At 46.1% G+C, this 12,892-nt stretch overlaps 1 protein-coding gene across 3 annotated transcripts in view; it reads right to left on the bottom strand.

Annotated features, from left to right (window-relative positions):
- Nucleotides 1-12,892, bottom strand: part of WDR17 (WD repeat domain 17) — a 2,439,098-nt gene that overhangs the window by 1,732,666 nt on the left and 693,540 nt on the right. For all 3 annotated transcript variants that reach the window (XM_069631441.1, XM_069631439.1, XM_069631440.1), the window contains one exon: nucleotides 6,393-6,644. In XM_069631441.1, the coding sequence (XP_069487542.1) occupies nucleotides 6,393-6,644 (252 nt within the window). The remainder of the gene's footprint in view (nucleotides 1-6,392; nucleotides 6,645-12,892) is intronic.

The following is a 12,892-nucleotide window of genomic DNA, read 5'->3' as shown; positions in this document are numbered from 1 at the left end:
TGGCCGCCTTGCCCGTGCCAAGCACCCCTGCAACCAAAATACCACGGTTTACCACTACCGCGAAGAGAAGGGTAGTGCCTTTTAACCGGAGAAGTTCGCGGCTGGTTTCTTCCCTGGCAGTGCAACGACCTTCATCTTTCCTCCACGGAGAGACCTCTTCTTCCTCTGGACGAAACACCGACTTGCACCTGCTGCCAGGAACAACTGCCCCCGCTGGAGCTTCCTTCACACTTAAGGTACTGAGTCCCGCCTGGCTTCCCTTGCGACAGATCGTTCGGGGTGACAGTAAAGCCTCGACTTTCTAACCTGGGCTGGCCTGGGACAACCTAGCTAACTTTTCCTGACTGTACTTTCATCCTTTTTGTGCGAACTATCTACAAGACTCTTTGGGCATAACCTCACTGTGTGAACCTGGACCCCTTCTCCTTGCTCTCTCCAAGAGTGGGCCTTGCAATTGACTTCCTTGCTCTCCAGTAGAACTCTGCCTATCCTGCCTTACTGTGGTTCTTTGAAGTATTGAAACTTGTGTGCTTCTTTAACTCTGCCTTTTTCCCTCCCTTTCTTTATAACTTATTAGAGTGTCATCTTATGTTAAGCGCTCACCTCTGTCTGAAAATAAGTGGTGTTTCTCACTAAGACTTGTCTAATAAGTGAATAGGGTTGTATATATATGATAGTGACTGTGTGTTGAATTTACTTACCTCGTTTTTGCGAGTGTAAATCACAAGTGTGTTTTTAAATAAATAATTATATACTTTTACACCAAAGCTCTGGTCATGTATACTCTGCATACTGCCTAACTCTTCTTGAGGGAAGTCTAACTGCTCAGCCACAGCTATCAAGTGAATCTGTGTGGTACAGACTGCTACCAAGTGGGTTTACTGCCAAACACCTGTAGTCTTAAATCTCTTGCAGTGGTCCCTAAGGGAACTGCACAGGTTTCTGCCTAATATCTACCCCCAACCGGCGAACAATGGGACATGTCCTCGTGCTTGTCTAGGAGTGGCTGCGGCAGCGCCTGAAGGCAAAGACAATAAATAAATAAAATAAAATGAATAAAGAGGCAGCTGCCTGAGCGGCTCTGCCACCTCTATTTCCCCGACGACCACGGATACTGTTACATTGACCCCTTTGACTGGCGGCTCCTCTCGTTCTACCAAAGGAGGAGGAGTAACGAAAAGAACCTCCCCTCCACTGCTGTCCCCTAGGACGAAAAGGCAGAGGTTGACGCACTGCGGCGCTCAAAGATTGTGCAGCAGCTTTCGAGGTCTGCAACCTCTCAAAGATCTCGTCAGCCTTGCTGCCAAATAAATGGGCACCATCAAAGGGCATGTTCAAAAGATGGGCTTGCACATCCGGAGCAAAACCCGACTTCCACAACCACGCAAACCTGCGTATAACGGTGCTCGCAGCCATGGACCGGCTAACACTGTCAGCTGTATCCAAACCCGACTGAATGGACTCACACATGGCCTCCTTGCCATCCTCCACAAGAGCAAAACCAATCCCTTTCTTCCCCTTCGGGAATATGCTCAGCTGCTAGAGAAACACAGTTCCACAGAGTGTGTGAAAACCTTGCTAAGGCACCAGTAAGAGTTGGCGGATTTCAACGCCATACTCCCCGCAGAAAACACCTTGCGAGCCCAACCGTCGAAGTGTTTGTTGTCCCTATCAGGAAGGATGGTAGGGTACGCCACCTGCCTTGAGGTGGCGCTAGCCGCCTGAACCACCAAACTCTCGGGAGTGGGTTGAGTGGATAAGTAGCTGGGGTTGCTAACGGAAGGACGGTACTTCTTTGTCAACGATTTGTTAACAGCCAGAAGATATTCCGGAGACTGCCAAGCAGCCACCACCCTTTTCTGTAAAGTGAGATGAAAAGGTAACACTGGGCCAGAGGACGGACCTTGATCTAAAATGTTTGTTAGATCATCTTGTACAAAATCTTCAGGAGGACTGGACCAGCCCAGATACTCCATGACCCTAGCCATGAGCCTCCTGTATGAAGGCTCAGAATGAGCTCCAGGCTCAGGCCTGCCAAATTCCACTTCGGGAGAAGTGACCAAACCACTGGCATCGTGAAGAGTTTGCCTCAACTCCTCCAAGGGACTGTCTCCAGAAAAGACAGGAGCCACATCAGGCTCAACAGGGTCCATATCAAAATCAGACCTTTCCTCCTCCTCATAAATGTCATCCAGAGGGAGGCAAAAGCCCTGCCTCGGGACAGAAGAGGGTCTGGAGTGCACCACATCCCTTACAGACTAAGATGTAGCCTTCCTTGGAGCATCCACAGTATCAGTTATTTCCAGCGGGAAATTCCGGGCAAAAAGCCCCAAAGGCGTCAAGGGCGTCGAAGGATTTGACGGCGAAAGCTGGGGACGAGGACCGAGACCTGAAAGCACGTCTCATGCGACCATCCGGAGCCTTGTCTGAACGGGACCTCGAAGGTCCCCGATGCGAGTTGCGTCGAGGACCCGAGCCCACAGGCGTGGGAGGCACGGTACGAGACTGTTCCTTGCCGGCTTAATCAGAAGGCACGGACGGAACTGTGCCCAGCGATTGAAAAATCACCAACATCTGATCCCTAAAGGCAGCCCATTCCTCCGGAATCGAGGACTTTGTTGGGCAAGCCACTTTCCTCGCTTCACCATTCTCCGAGGAGGACGGGGAAGGCGACCGGTGATGGCGCTTCCAAGAATGCCTGGACGAGGAAGACGAATGGCGGGAACCACTCCGGGACCGAGATCCCTGGGCCTCATCCCGATGCGGAGAATCGCCTCTCAAGTCGTCGGTGGACACCCCCCTGGACATTTTAGATTTTCGGGACTTACTGGGTTTAGAACCCCTACCTACCTGAAGCTTCTCCTTACACTCCTGCAAGGCCTTGGCAGTCAGCGACTGGCATTTGGAACAGTCGTCAGTGTCTTGACTCACGCCCAAGCACCACAAACAAATGCAATGCGGGCGGTGATCGACATTTTAGACTTGTAGTCCCAGCAAGTCTTGAAGCCAGACAGTCGGAGGGGTCGAAGAAGAAGACATCTCTACGATGAAATACACGAGGCGCACCGAGTTCTCGAAGCAAACACGTTTGTGGAAAAAACGGAACTGAGGATACGGGTACCGATGCAAATCCAGACTTTCTCAACCATGCAAACCTGCGTAGTATGGTACTAGCCGCCATGGATCTGCTAATGCTATCTGCCGTATCCAGACCCGACTGAAGGCACTCACACATGGCCTCCTTACCATCCTTGATAGCCAGGAAACAATCTCTTCCTTCCCCTTCGGGAATGTGGTCATCTGCCATTGCAACACAATCCCACTCGGTGAACATACACTTTTACAAGGCACAGGTAGCATTTGCCGATTTCAAAGCCATACTTCCAGCCGTAAAGATCTTCCGTACCCAATCATCCACCCGTTTACCATCCCTGTCTGGAGGAATAGTAGGTTATACAGATTGTTAGGTGGACGTTGCCGCCTGGACCACTAAACTTTCTGGTATTGGATGTTTAGTTAAATATTCTGGGTCACTGCTGGATGGCCTATACTTTCTGGAAATATTTATGTTAACTACAGGCGCAGTTTCTGGAAATTGCCAATTTGTTGTTGCTCTTCTTTGGAGAGCAACATGAAAAGGTAAAATTGGATCTCTCTGAGGACCCTGGTTCAATATATCAGTCATCCTGCTCAAATGGAGGAGCAGCTCTACTCCACCCTAAAAATTCCACTGCTTTGCTCCTGTTGCTTTTATGAGGCATCAGCATGGTCAGAGGATTCTGACTCTGGTGATGTATCCACACCACTGGCCGTCTGTAGATTCTCATACAAATCTTGAATTATAATCTCCTCTGAAATTAATGCATCTGGTACATTTGGAGTGCGAAATTCCAAGCCAAAAGGTGGAGTATTATCATCAAAGGGCTCATGGTGTTCATATATTGATGTTAAGGACTTTAAAAAATCCTTTTTGGCAACAGTTTATAAGTCTTTTCCTGTACCGGTGGAGGCTTTGATATCTTCAACAAAGTAATTGAAAACAATTCGAAGTTAACAATGTTGTTGCTTTCGCTGTTGAAGATTTCGCCACAGGCGTCGATGGCTCTGACGCAGATACCGTCAATGGAATAGACCCAATTTTCATCAAAGCTGTCAACTTCTTCTTCAAAGGGATCTTAGAAGGACTGGATTCTCGGCTTGTCGAAGCCCTTGATGATTTCTCGTGAGATCGGGGCCTTGATGTCTCTTGATGATAATCAGGTTTACGTCCCGAACTTGAAGATTCACAGGGTTTAGCTTTCGACTTCCCTTTGTCATCTTTATGCAGAGCAACAGGAGCATGGTTTATCTCCTTCTCTTTCGAGGGAGTCGGGCTGCCTTCTCAAAAACTTTCATAATTTCTCTCCGAAATGCATTCCACTTGGCCGGGGAGTCTGATTTGGTCAGGCATACGATTCAGGGGAGAAATCGCTTGAGGTCGAAGGAGATCTGTGGTGCCTTTTCTTTGCCTTCTTAGACAAAGACGAAGAGTGACGTGATCGTCTCCTCGATCAACATCTTTTCCTGGATCTCGTCTGTCGAGGGGATTTTCTCAACTCATTGGACTTTCTTTTCTTCAAAATATTTGAATGCGATTATGAGGGGGTCCTACCAACCGCCAATTTACCTCTACGCTCCTTTAGAACTTTGTTGGTCATCGCCTGATAGAAATTACACTCCGAGATTCAATGTTCTGTGCCGAGACACTACAGACATACGCAGTGGGTGTCAGTGATTGACATTTTAGCCCCACAATTCTGACATTTTTTTACACCTGTTTTAGGCATCGATGGAGCCGACGATGAAGACATTTTGAATTTAATTCCGGTTGAATCTAAGTTTCGATGATGAACCGAAACACGCTGTAATTCTTGTAAGTGAAAACTGCAGCCAACGGGCGATAGGCGCGCTACATATACCAGTGATGACGTCGACCATCGAACGGAGGCCCTGGAGGTACATCGAGTCGACGTTACCAGTGCACAGCACCCTCTATTGAGACATTTTTTTCCAAAGCAGCTGAAGTTCGAATGGAAGTATCAAAAGATGAGGAATGCGTTCGAAGACATCATTCATGAAATCTAACAGGTCTTTACAAGGAAATATAATTGAATAGGGAGATCAGAGGAATTAGAGTGTGATGAGAACATTAAGGATTGAACTGTGAGTAAAAGGAAACAGGTAGGCGTCTTAACAAATGTTTACATATATTGAAAGAGGAAAGTCTTTGATCCTCCCCTAAGCCTTAGGCATCCATGCCAATGAAACTCCATCACAGACTTTTTCTCAGCCTTCCGTCATGCACAGCAACAGATAAATCTCAACATTTCGTATGTTAAACATAAGTTCAGATTTCAGATTCAACACTTTCATCTGGCTATCACATCTTACCAAGCATCATATTTGCAGTGGACAGCGTGAATACTCTGTAAACCTCATACATCAAAATTACCCAATCATCAGTTGACAGATACAGTGCATCATCCCTTTATTATAATAGTCAGTGATCACAGTAGCAAAGGACCCATATGTTGCAGAATCTTAAATCCTGGGACTCCATCGCTACTAGAGTTTTGAACATGACATTAAATAGGCGGATGGAGTTCCCTAGTGTGAGACATTCTAAAATCATAGATGTGAACTATATCTCACCCATGAGTAGGTGGGAAAGTCTTGTAATGCCTAACACACAGTTCTAAACCCCAAAAGTCCTATACTTATGATGGCACAAGGGAGGACCAAAAAGGCTATGAAAAGAAAGCAACACTCAAAGAAGCACTCTCCTTGTGAAAACAATTGCCAAAGTATATCATGTGTGCACCAGATACACTCTAAAAAGGGGAAGGTAATGTGTAGTCAACATACGCGGTTGAGTAAAAGAGGAGGTTGCACAGAAGGTAAGGAGATATCTAGGATGGTGAGACGTTTCCACAGGTAGTGGGTATATGACATATGTTTTTTGTGTGTTTACTACTGAGACATGTGCCACAGTCTTGTTCTCAAAGGAGAAGGACCTCCTGCAACAAGGCAAACGAGGGAGGCTTGAAGATAACATGAAGAGGGAGAAAAGATACCTCTTGCACATTCCATTAACAGTATTCAGACAAAGTTCCTATTTATGTATTTGAAGTGCACTCATTGCAATGTTCTGCCTCTTGGCGCTTACCTAACAAATGTATTTCCCAATCTCATCAATTGATACACCATCACATTTAAAACTGTTGTCTATAGAAATTGAATTTCCAGAGACAGTATCACTTGTGTCAATACAAACTAGCAAACAAGTACATGTGCATTCATTGTTCATAATTTTAAACTTCCAATTGAATTTTAAATAAGATGGATGAACTTACCTCCAGTAATAAACATTCCTGGTGCACTGGGAACCCATGCTAAACACTGGACTGATGCAGCAGCACTTGGAAAACTAAAGGTGGTGATGCATGTGAGAGATTCTGAATCTACTAATCGAATCCCGTTGTGTAAATTAGCAACAAGAAGGTAGTCAGTGGACAGTGGATCCCATTCCAAAGCAGTGACTGGATCTTCCTCATCTGTACCTTCCAGAGACTCTGGTCTTAAAACATGTTTTTGACTTTTGCAACCTTAAAAACAAGAAACATGTAGATTCATATGCTGACTGCATTATATACAAGGAACTATATGTAAAGCATGTAGCATTGTGGCCATACACAAAAGAACATGTTGCTAATATGTGGCTCACATAAAAATACACAGCACATCAAAAAGGAAGCGTGGCAGGTTTATATTTATCCATGTCCAATATAAAAATAAAAAATACATGTATTGATCCCTGAGAGTTCTATATGCCAGTACATGTGAATTTGGGTCTCACCCTGAAAGGTTAGGCGCAACCTTTTGTTGGTTCCTAATCCACAAAAAACACTATTATCAGCATTGTTTTGTGATATCATTACTACCATCTTTGGTTCCAGGGTTGATTGCCCACTAGCCCAACAATTAGATAAAAAGGTCTGCCCAAAAGCAAAATGCATCACACACAGGCATCTCAAAGATGCTAAGAGTATATTACGGATGGCAAACACATAACTATATCTGGAGAGCAAGCAAAGGAATCAACAGTTAAATGTAATAAACATATTTATCCCCTTCAATGTACATTGGCTCCCAAAAACTGAACGCACGCCTAAGCAATAAAAGCATATATTGCAGTACGGCTCTGCCAAATCTGGTTGTCACTGATGTCAATATAATGTATTGACCAAGATTCTGGTGATTTTCAGTGTTTTATTCACCAATTTTACAGAAGATGGTAGGGGAGAGGCCACAGGGGGTGGTATGTGAAAACCACTGGGAGGTGTTTGGACATACATATCAGGAGGCGGTTGCAGAGAGACATCAGAAGGTGATTGTAGGGAAACATAAGGAGGTGGTTGTGGATAAAATTAGGATGTGTTGGAGAGACATTAGGAGGCGGGGAAAGGGAGTCATCAGGTGTTGTTGGTGGGAAATATCAAAAGGTGGTTGGAGAGAGGCATCAGGAGGTGCCAAGAGTGAGACATCAGGAGGTGGAAGGAGAGTGATAACTGGAGCATCCTGGGATCCAGAAGAGCAATCTAAGTTATCAAGGCTGCAGCTAGCAAGAACAGGAACAATCAAGTGGGCACGTATAGCCAACGGCAGGTTGCATGGATGGAACCGTGAGCAGAGGGAGTCAAAACCATGGTTGGAGCAGGAACAAGTATGTGGTGGGATGTTGAGGTGAGGCAGAACCACAACAGCAGTGGAGAGGTGCTATAGAGGATAGAAATCAGGGCTCTAGGCAAGGGAGGCGAGAAGGCACTCTTAAGAAGGTCTGTGGAAATTGGGGCCACCAAGCTCTTTTGGCTCTGCATGCCAATGGAAAAGGCTTGTGGGGTTGACCCATCAACATCTACAGAATATTCTGGAACGACCACAGGGCTCATATCCCATGAGGAGATCAAATGGAGGAATGGGAGATCAAATGGAGGGCCTTGCATGGAGAACCACAAAAATGAGTGACAGGGAGGTGCCATGAAATCCTGTGAACTGTAGAAGGAATCACTTTAACTGGTGAAATCTTAACCACAGATTGCCCTGATATATTGTGTTTGAGTATGACCCCAAGAAGGAGATCTTTTGGTTTGGTAAATAAAGCTGTACGTACCTGGAATCGTGTGTGGAGTCTTTGTGGATCCACTCCTCTATATGACAATACCTACATGCTTGTTTCCAAAAAACACACCTACAGATTTATACCTAACTACCTATGTAGAGTGCAGTGAATACCCACATATTATTTCTCCTTCTTTTGTGTCTTGCAGCAAGGAGGATGGGTAGGCATGTGATTCTAAATAAATGCAAGCTCTCACAAGATAATTACTTGGTTAAGTAATGTTTGTCTTCTGTGACTAGTGAACTGATTAGATTCACATGTTGTACATAGATTAGTGAGCAGCATGTGACTGTAGTGGTGGGTGTGCAGATACAGTTAAACACAAAGGTTGTAGTACTGCTTGACCCAACAGTGAATCTGCTCTGGTTTTTTGCCTATGGATAAATGTGTCTTGTAGGTGTGTATTGAACTTACGTTTGCTGCCTTGCATATTGTCTCTAGGGAAATGCTAGCTAAGATGGAAGCGTAGCCCCTATTCCTTGTATTGAGTGTACTGTTGGTGTACGGAGCAAAGACATGACAGCTCTTCGAACGTCTCACGGGTGTAAACCCCTTTCTACCTTTTTTGTGTTTTTTTCAGGCAGGTAACACAACTTGATTTACATGAAGCTTTAGAATGAAGTTTTAAAATGAAGTTTGGGGAAAATGTACGGTGTGTACAAAAACGATCTTGTGTACTACAAAAACCTTTTTACTGTCTGAAGGCATCATGAAGCAAGACACAGACAACACATTCAAAGTTCAAAATAAAACACTTTATTAACTTAAATGTCAGAATGTTAAAAGGCCTAACTTGCCCTATGCTAAGGGAGAATTTCCATACCTAAATGAAACTAAGGAAAGTCTGAGTCAAAGAGTTCAACTTAAAAGTCTGCCTGTGTCCAAAACCTATACTTGCCCTCAAAACTAGATCTATACAATATTTAGGGATGTCAGTAACCAAGGAAACAATGTTCAAAATAATGTTCTGAGCTTCTTCCAGCCCGCAGCTTTTGTTCAGCTCACTTCCCCAAGTGTAAAAAAGTTCACAAAATGTCTCATAGTTACCTTTCTTAGGTTCAAGGTGATACAGTTTTAATCATTCCTCAGGGATCCCTTCCCCAAGTTTCAAGCAACACAATTCCAACACAAAAAGGCTCTTGAAGCTCTCCAAGCAACACAGTTCAAACACAAAAGGGTTTTGGGGCTCCGCCCTTAAGACAAGTGTAGTTCCTAAAGCCTCAGGGTTCCGTTCCCCAAGGCTTTAACTTCACCATCACAATGCCCTTGCCTTCTTATGACTCTCTTTCACACTTGCATCCTTTTCCATAAACTGTTTTCATGTGGGCATCTTGGCTGTTCTTTTTATTTCCTTGGCCCATAAAGCATTATTTTCTTACTTTATACACTATGTGTAACCTCAGGGTTTCTTTTAATTCCGCTCTCAATATGTATTAATGCCATTTGAAGCTTTCATTCAATTAGGTATCCAATACGTCTTTCTTTTGATTCATTTATTTTATTTTTTATTTTAATTTTAAACCAGTTGCAAAGTCAGACATTAAACGCTTATATAAGATACAGGATGATCTTACAGTACAAATCAGTATCAGCAAGCAGGCGATGCCAGACACCCCACAAACAAGTCCGCCCCCCATTCAAATCCCCCCAGGCCCGGTCGGGTGGCTCAATCTATTGTTGACGCCGTATTCACCACCAGGGCCCATTGCGTAGACTGGGGTTTATGGGTCAGATCCTGATCATAGAGCAGCAGTGGGGCCCAAATGTCCGCAAAGGGATGCAAAAGGCCTGCCTTGGCCGCCGTGACTTTCTGGGCGACCAATAGGTCCCAGAGCTTAATCCACCAGAGGACCATTGATGGGCCCTCGGTTGTCTTCCAGGTTTGTGCAATTGTGATTTTTCCAGCTAGTAAAAGCTGCGTAAGTAGCTTTGCCGTCTTCCCTGATCTCGGATAGATACCCAGTGTCGGGGCCCCAAGCAGAATGGTTTCCTGGACCCTCGGGAGCATTATGTGGGTAATGTCTTTAATAATAGAGATGCATTGGGTCCTGAAGGATTGCACATTAGGGCATGACCATCACATGTGGAAGTACAAGCCTTGCTTTCTGCAGTTACGCCAGCACTGATTTGCATATGGTTTTTCCCCTTTTGTAATGGCTTAGCAGGCTGAAAAACGATGGTCTAGAGGGTTGCTCAGAGCTGTGCCCCTGGTTATGATTTATTCAAAATCTTCCATCCATCACCTTTTAATTTTCCTAACACCAGCACTGAGGGTCAAAGGCTCGATTAAAGCGATGGAGACGGACTGGTGGGTAGTACCATCGTAGAAGCAGTTTGTGGGCACATTCCCGGTTGGTGATGCCAAAAGAAGAGGAGTGAGTCCTAGACCATATGTCCACCCACGTCTGGTCCTCTAAGGGGTGGCCCAGATCTGCCTCCCAATGTGCCATATAGGGGGCTCTCGTGGTAAGATTGTCCTCTTGCAGCAGGGTGTAGAGTGTAGAGATTTTCCCCTGCTGCAGCAGATCCAGTAAGGTGAGTTCAAGGGGGGCGAGGGTCCATGTGGCTGCTTGGCGGGTTTAAAGATGAGAGCACCAATGTCAGAGCTGCACGTAGGAGAACCTGTCTGCCTCAGTTAATTGGAAGGCCGCTTTACATTGTGCAAAAGAGCGAGGCTGGCCCCCCCCTCAAATAGCTGTCCCAGAGATTCCAGCCCCCCACTAGTCCAGTTTCTGAAGTTCGACGGGTCAAACCCTAGGGAGAAGGCTGGGTTATGGAAAATCAGAGAGGGGGACTCAAGCCGCAGGCAATGCCTTTATATCGCAGCATCCAGTACCATGTTTTGAGGGTGTGTTTAGTGAAAGATAAATCCCCCCCATGTCCACCGCAATATAGGCGGGGTGTACGGAACAAATCGGAGGGGGAGCGTAAGGCGGGATTGCTCCAGCTCCACCCATTTTGGACGCCCAGAGGCCATGGCCCATGCCTGAACATGTGATAGTTGCACTGCCACTTGATATTTTCGCAAGTCGGGAACGCCCAAGCCCCCGAATCTAGAGCGGCCTTCATGGCCCTCTGGGAGATCCTTGCTTTCCTACCCTTCCAAATGAAGGCAAGCATCTTCCTTTGCATATGTAGAAGAGGCGGCAGTGGAATCAAAGTGGGAAGAGAGGAGGAGGCGTAAAGAAATCTCGGAAGGAGATTCATTTTGCAAGCGACGATCAGTCCGATAAGCGAGATCTCCTGCAATGCCCAGCGTTCAAGATCAGATTCCAATTCTTTGAAAAGTGAGGGGAAGTTTAATAGGTACACATTGCTGGGCCAGGATGGGGTATGGACACCCAGGTAGAGAATGGATTTCGTATTCCATTGGATCGGGCATAATGGTTTTAAGGTCGCCTGCTACCCCGGATCCAGCCCTATCCCAAGAGCTACCGTTTTCCCAAAATGTATATCAAAGCCTGCCATCCTCCGAAAACTGCAGAGCTCCTTAAGTGCTGCGGTTATCGAAGGACAAATGTCAGTTATGAAGAGCAGCACGTCGTCTCCATAAAGAGAAATCTTATGCTGGGAGATGCCAGCGGGTAGGCCTTTGATGCCTGGGTCTCTCTGAACCCTTTGGGCCAGAGACTCCATTACTAAAGCAAAGAGGAGGGGAGACTGGGGCATCCCTGCCTAGTGCCACAGGTTAGGGGAATAGGATCCGACAGGTTGTGGTTGATCCGGAAGAGAGTTTTAGGGGCCTGATAATTCACTAGGACCAGTCTGTGGAAACCTGGGCCAAAGCGAAAGGCCTCCATGGTGAGCTGTAAGAAAGACCAGACCACCTTATCGAAGGCCTTGGTGGCATCCAAGGCCAGCAATGCCAGTTTATGTGAGTCTTGGGAGGCAATGTCCACTAGATCCAGGTCCCTCCAGATGTTATCCCCAGTAGACCTATGTGTTACAAAGCCTGTTAGGTCTGGATCTATTAGATTGGGCAGGACATTTGCCAGGCGATACATCAAGATTTTGGAGTAAAATATTTGCATCAATGTTCAATAGGGAGATGGGCCTATATGAGCTGTTGTTTTTAGGATTTTTGCCGGGTTTGAGCAGGAGTACCATTATGGATTCTTGCATAGTTGGGGGATAGATCCAGAGACTCCAAATGAGTTCAAGAGGGCTGTCAGCGAGGCCACCAGTTGGGGGTGGAATATTTAATAAAATCTTGTGGTGAATCTATCTGGGCCCGGCGCTCTCGGTTTTAGGGACCCGATGGCCACCTCCACCTCCTCACCTGTGATCGGGGCGTCCAGTTTCTCCCTGTCCGGCTCTTCCAGCTGTGGGAGGGCGGCACCGGGCAAGTATCGCTGTTGTTCCGATGTGTCCTGAGGAGTTGCTGACATTGTGTCCGTAAGTTGGGCCGTCGCGATTCGTAGCTTGTCTTGTTCCGCGTATTGGGTCTTGCTTTGGGGATCGCGAAGGCCCTCTATTGTGTTTCTCTTCGTGTTTTCGCAAATATCTCCACCAGGAGTTTGTTCGCTTTATTGTTCCTGGCATAATAACTTTGTTTGGTTTTCGTCAGTAAGTGTGCAGTCTCCTCCGCATGATGGGCCTCTAGCTTCTTCCTGGCCATTTGCAGGGCTCGTTGGGTGTTCGGAGACCAACCTTTCTGTTTATGGTGAGCCTCGG

This window comes from Ambystoma mexicanum, chromosome 6q (genome assembly GCF_040938575.1).
Source record: "Ambystoma mexicanum isolate Mex_15411 chromosome 6q, UKY_AmexF1_1, whole genome shotgun sequence".
NCBI lineage: Eukaryota > Metazoa > Chordata > Amphibia > Caudata > Ambystomatidae > Ambystoma > Ambystoma mexicanum.
This window is presented reverse-complemented; position numbering and strand designations above follow the sequence as displayed.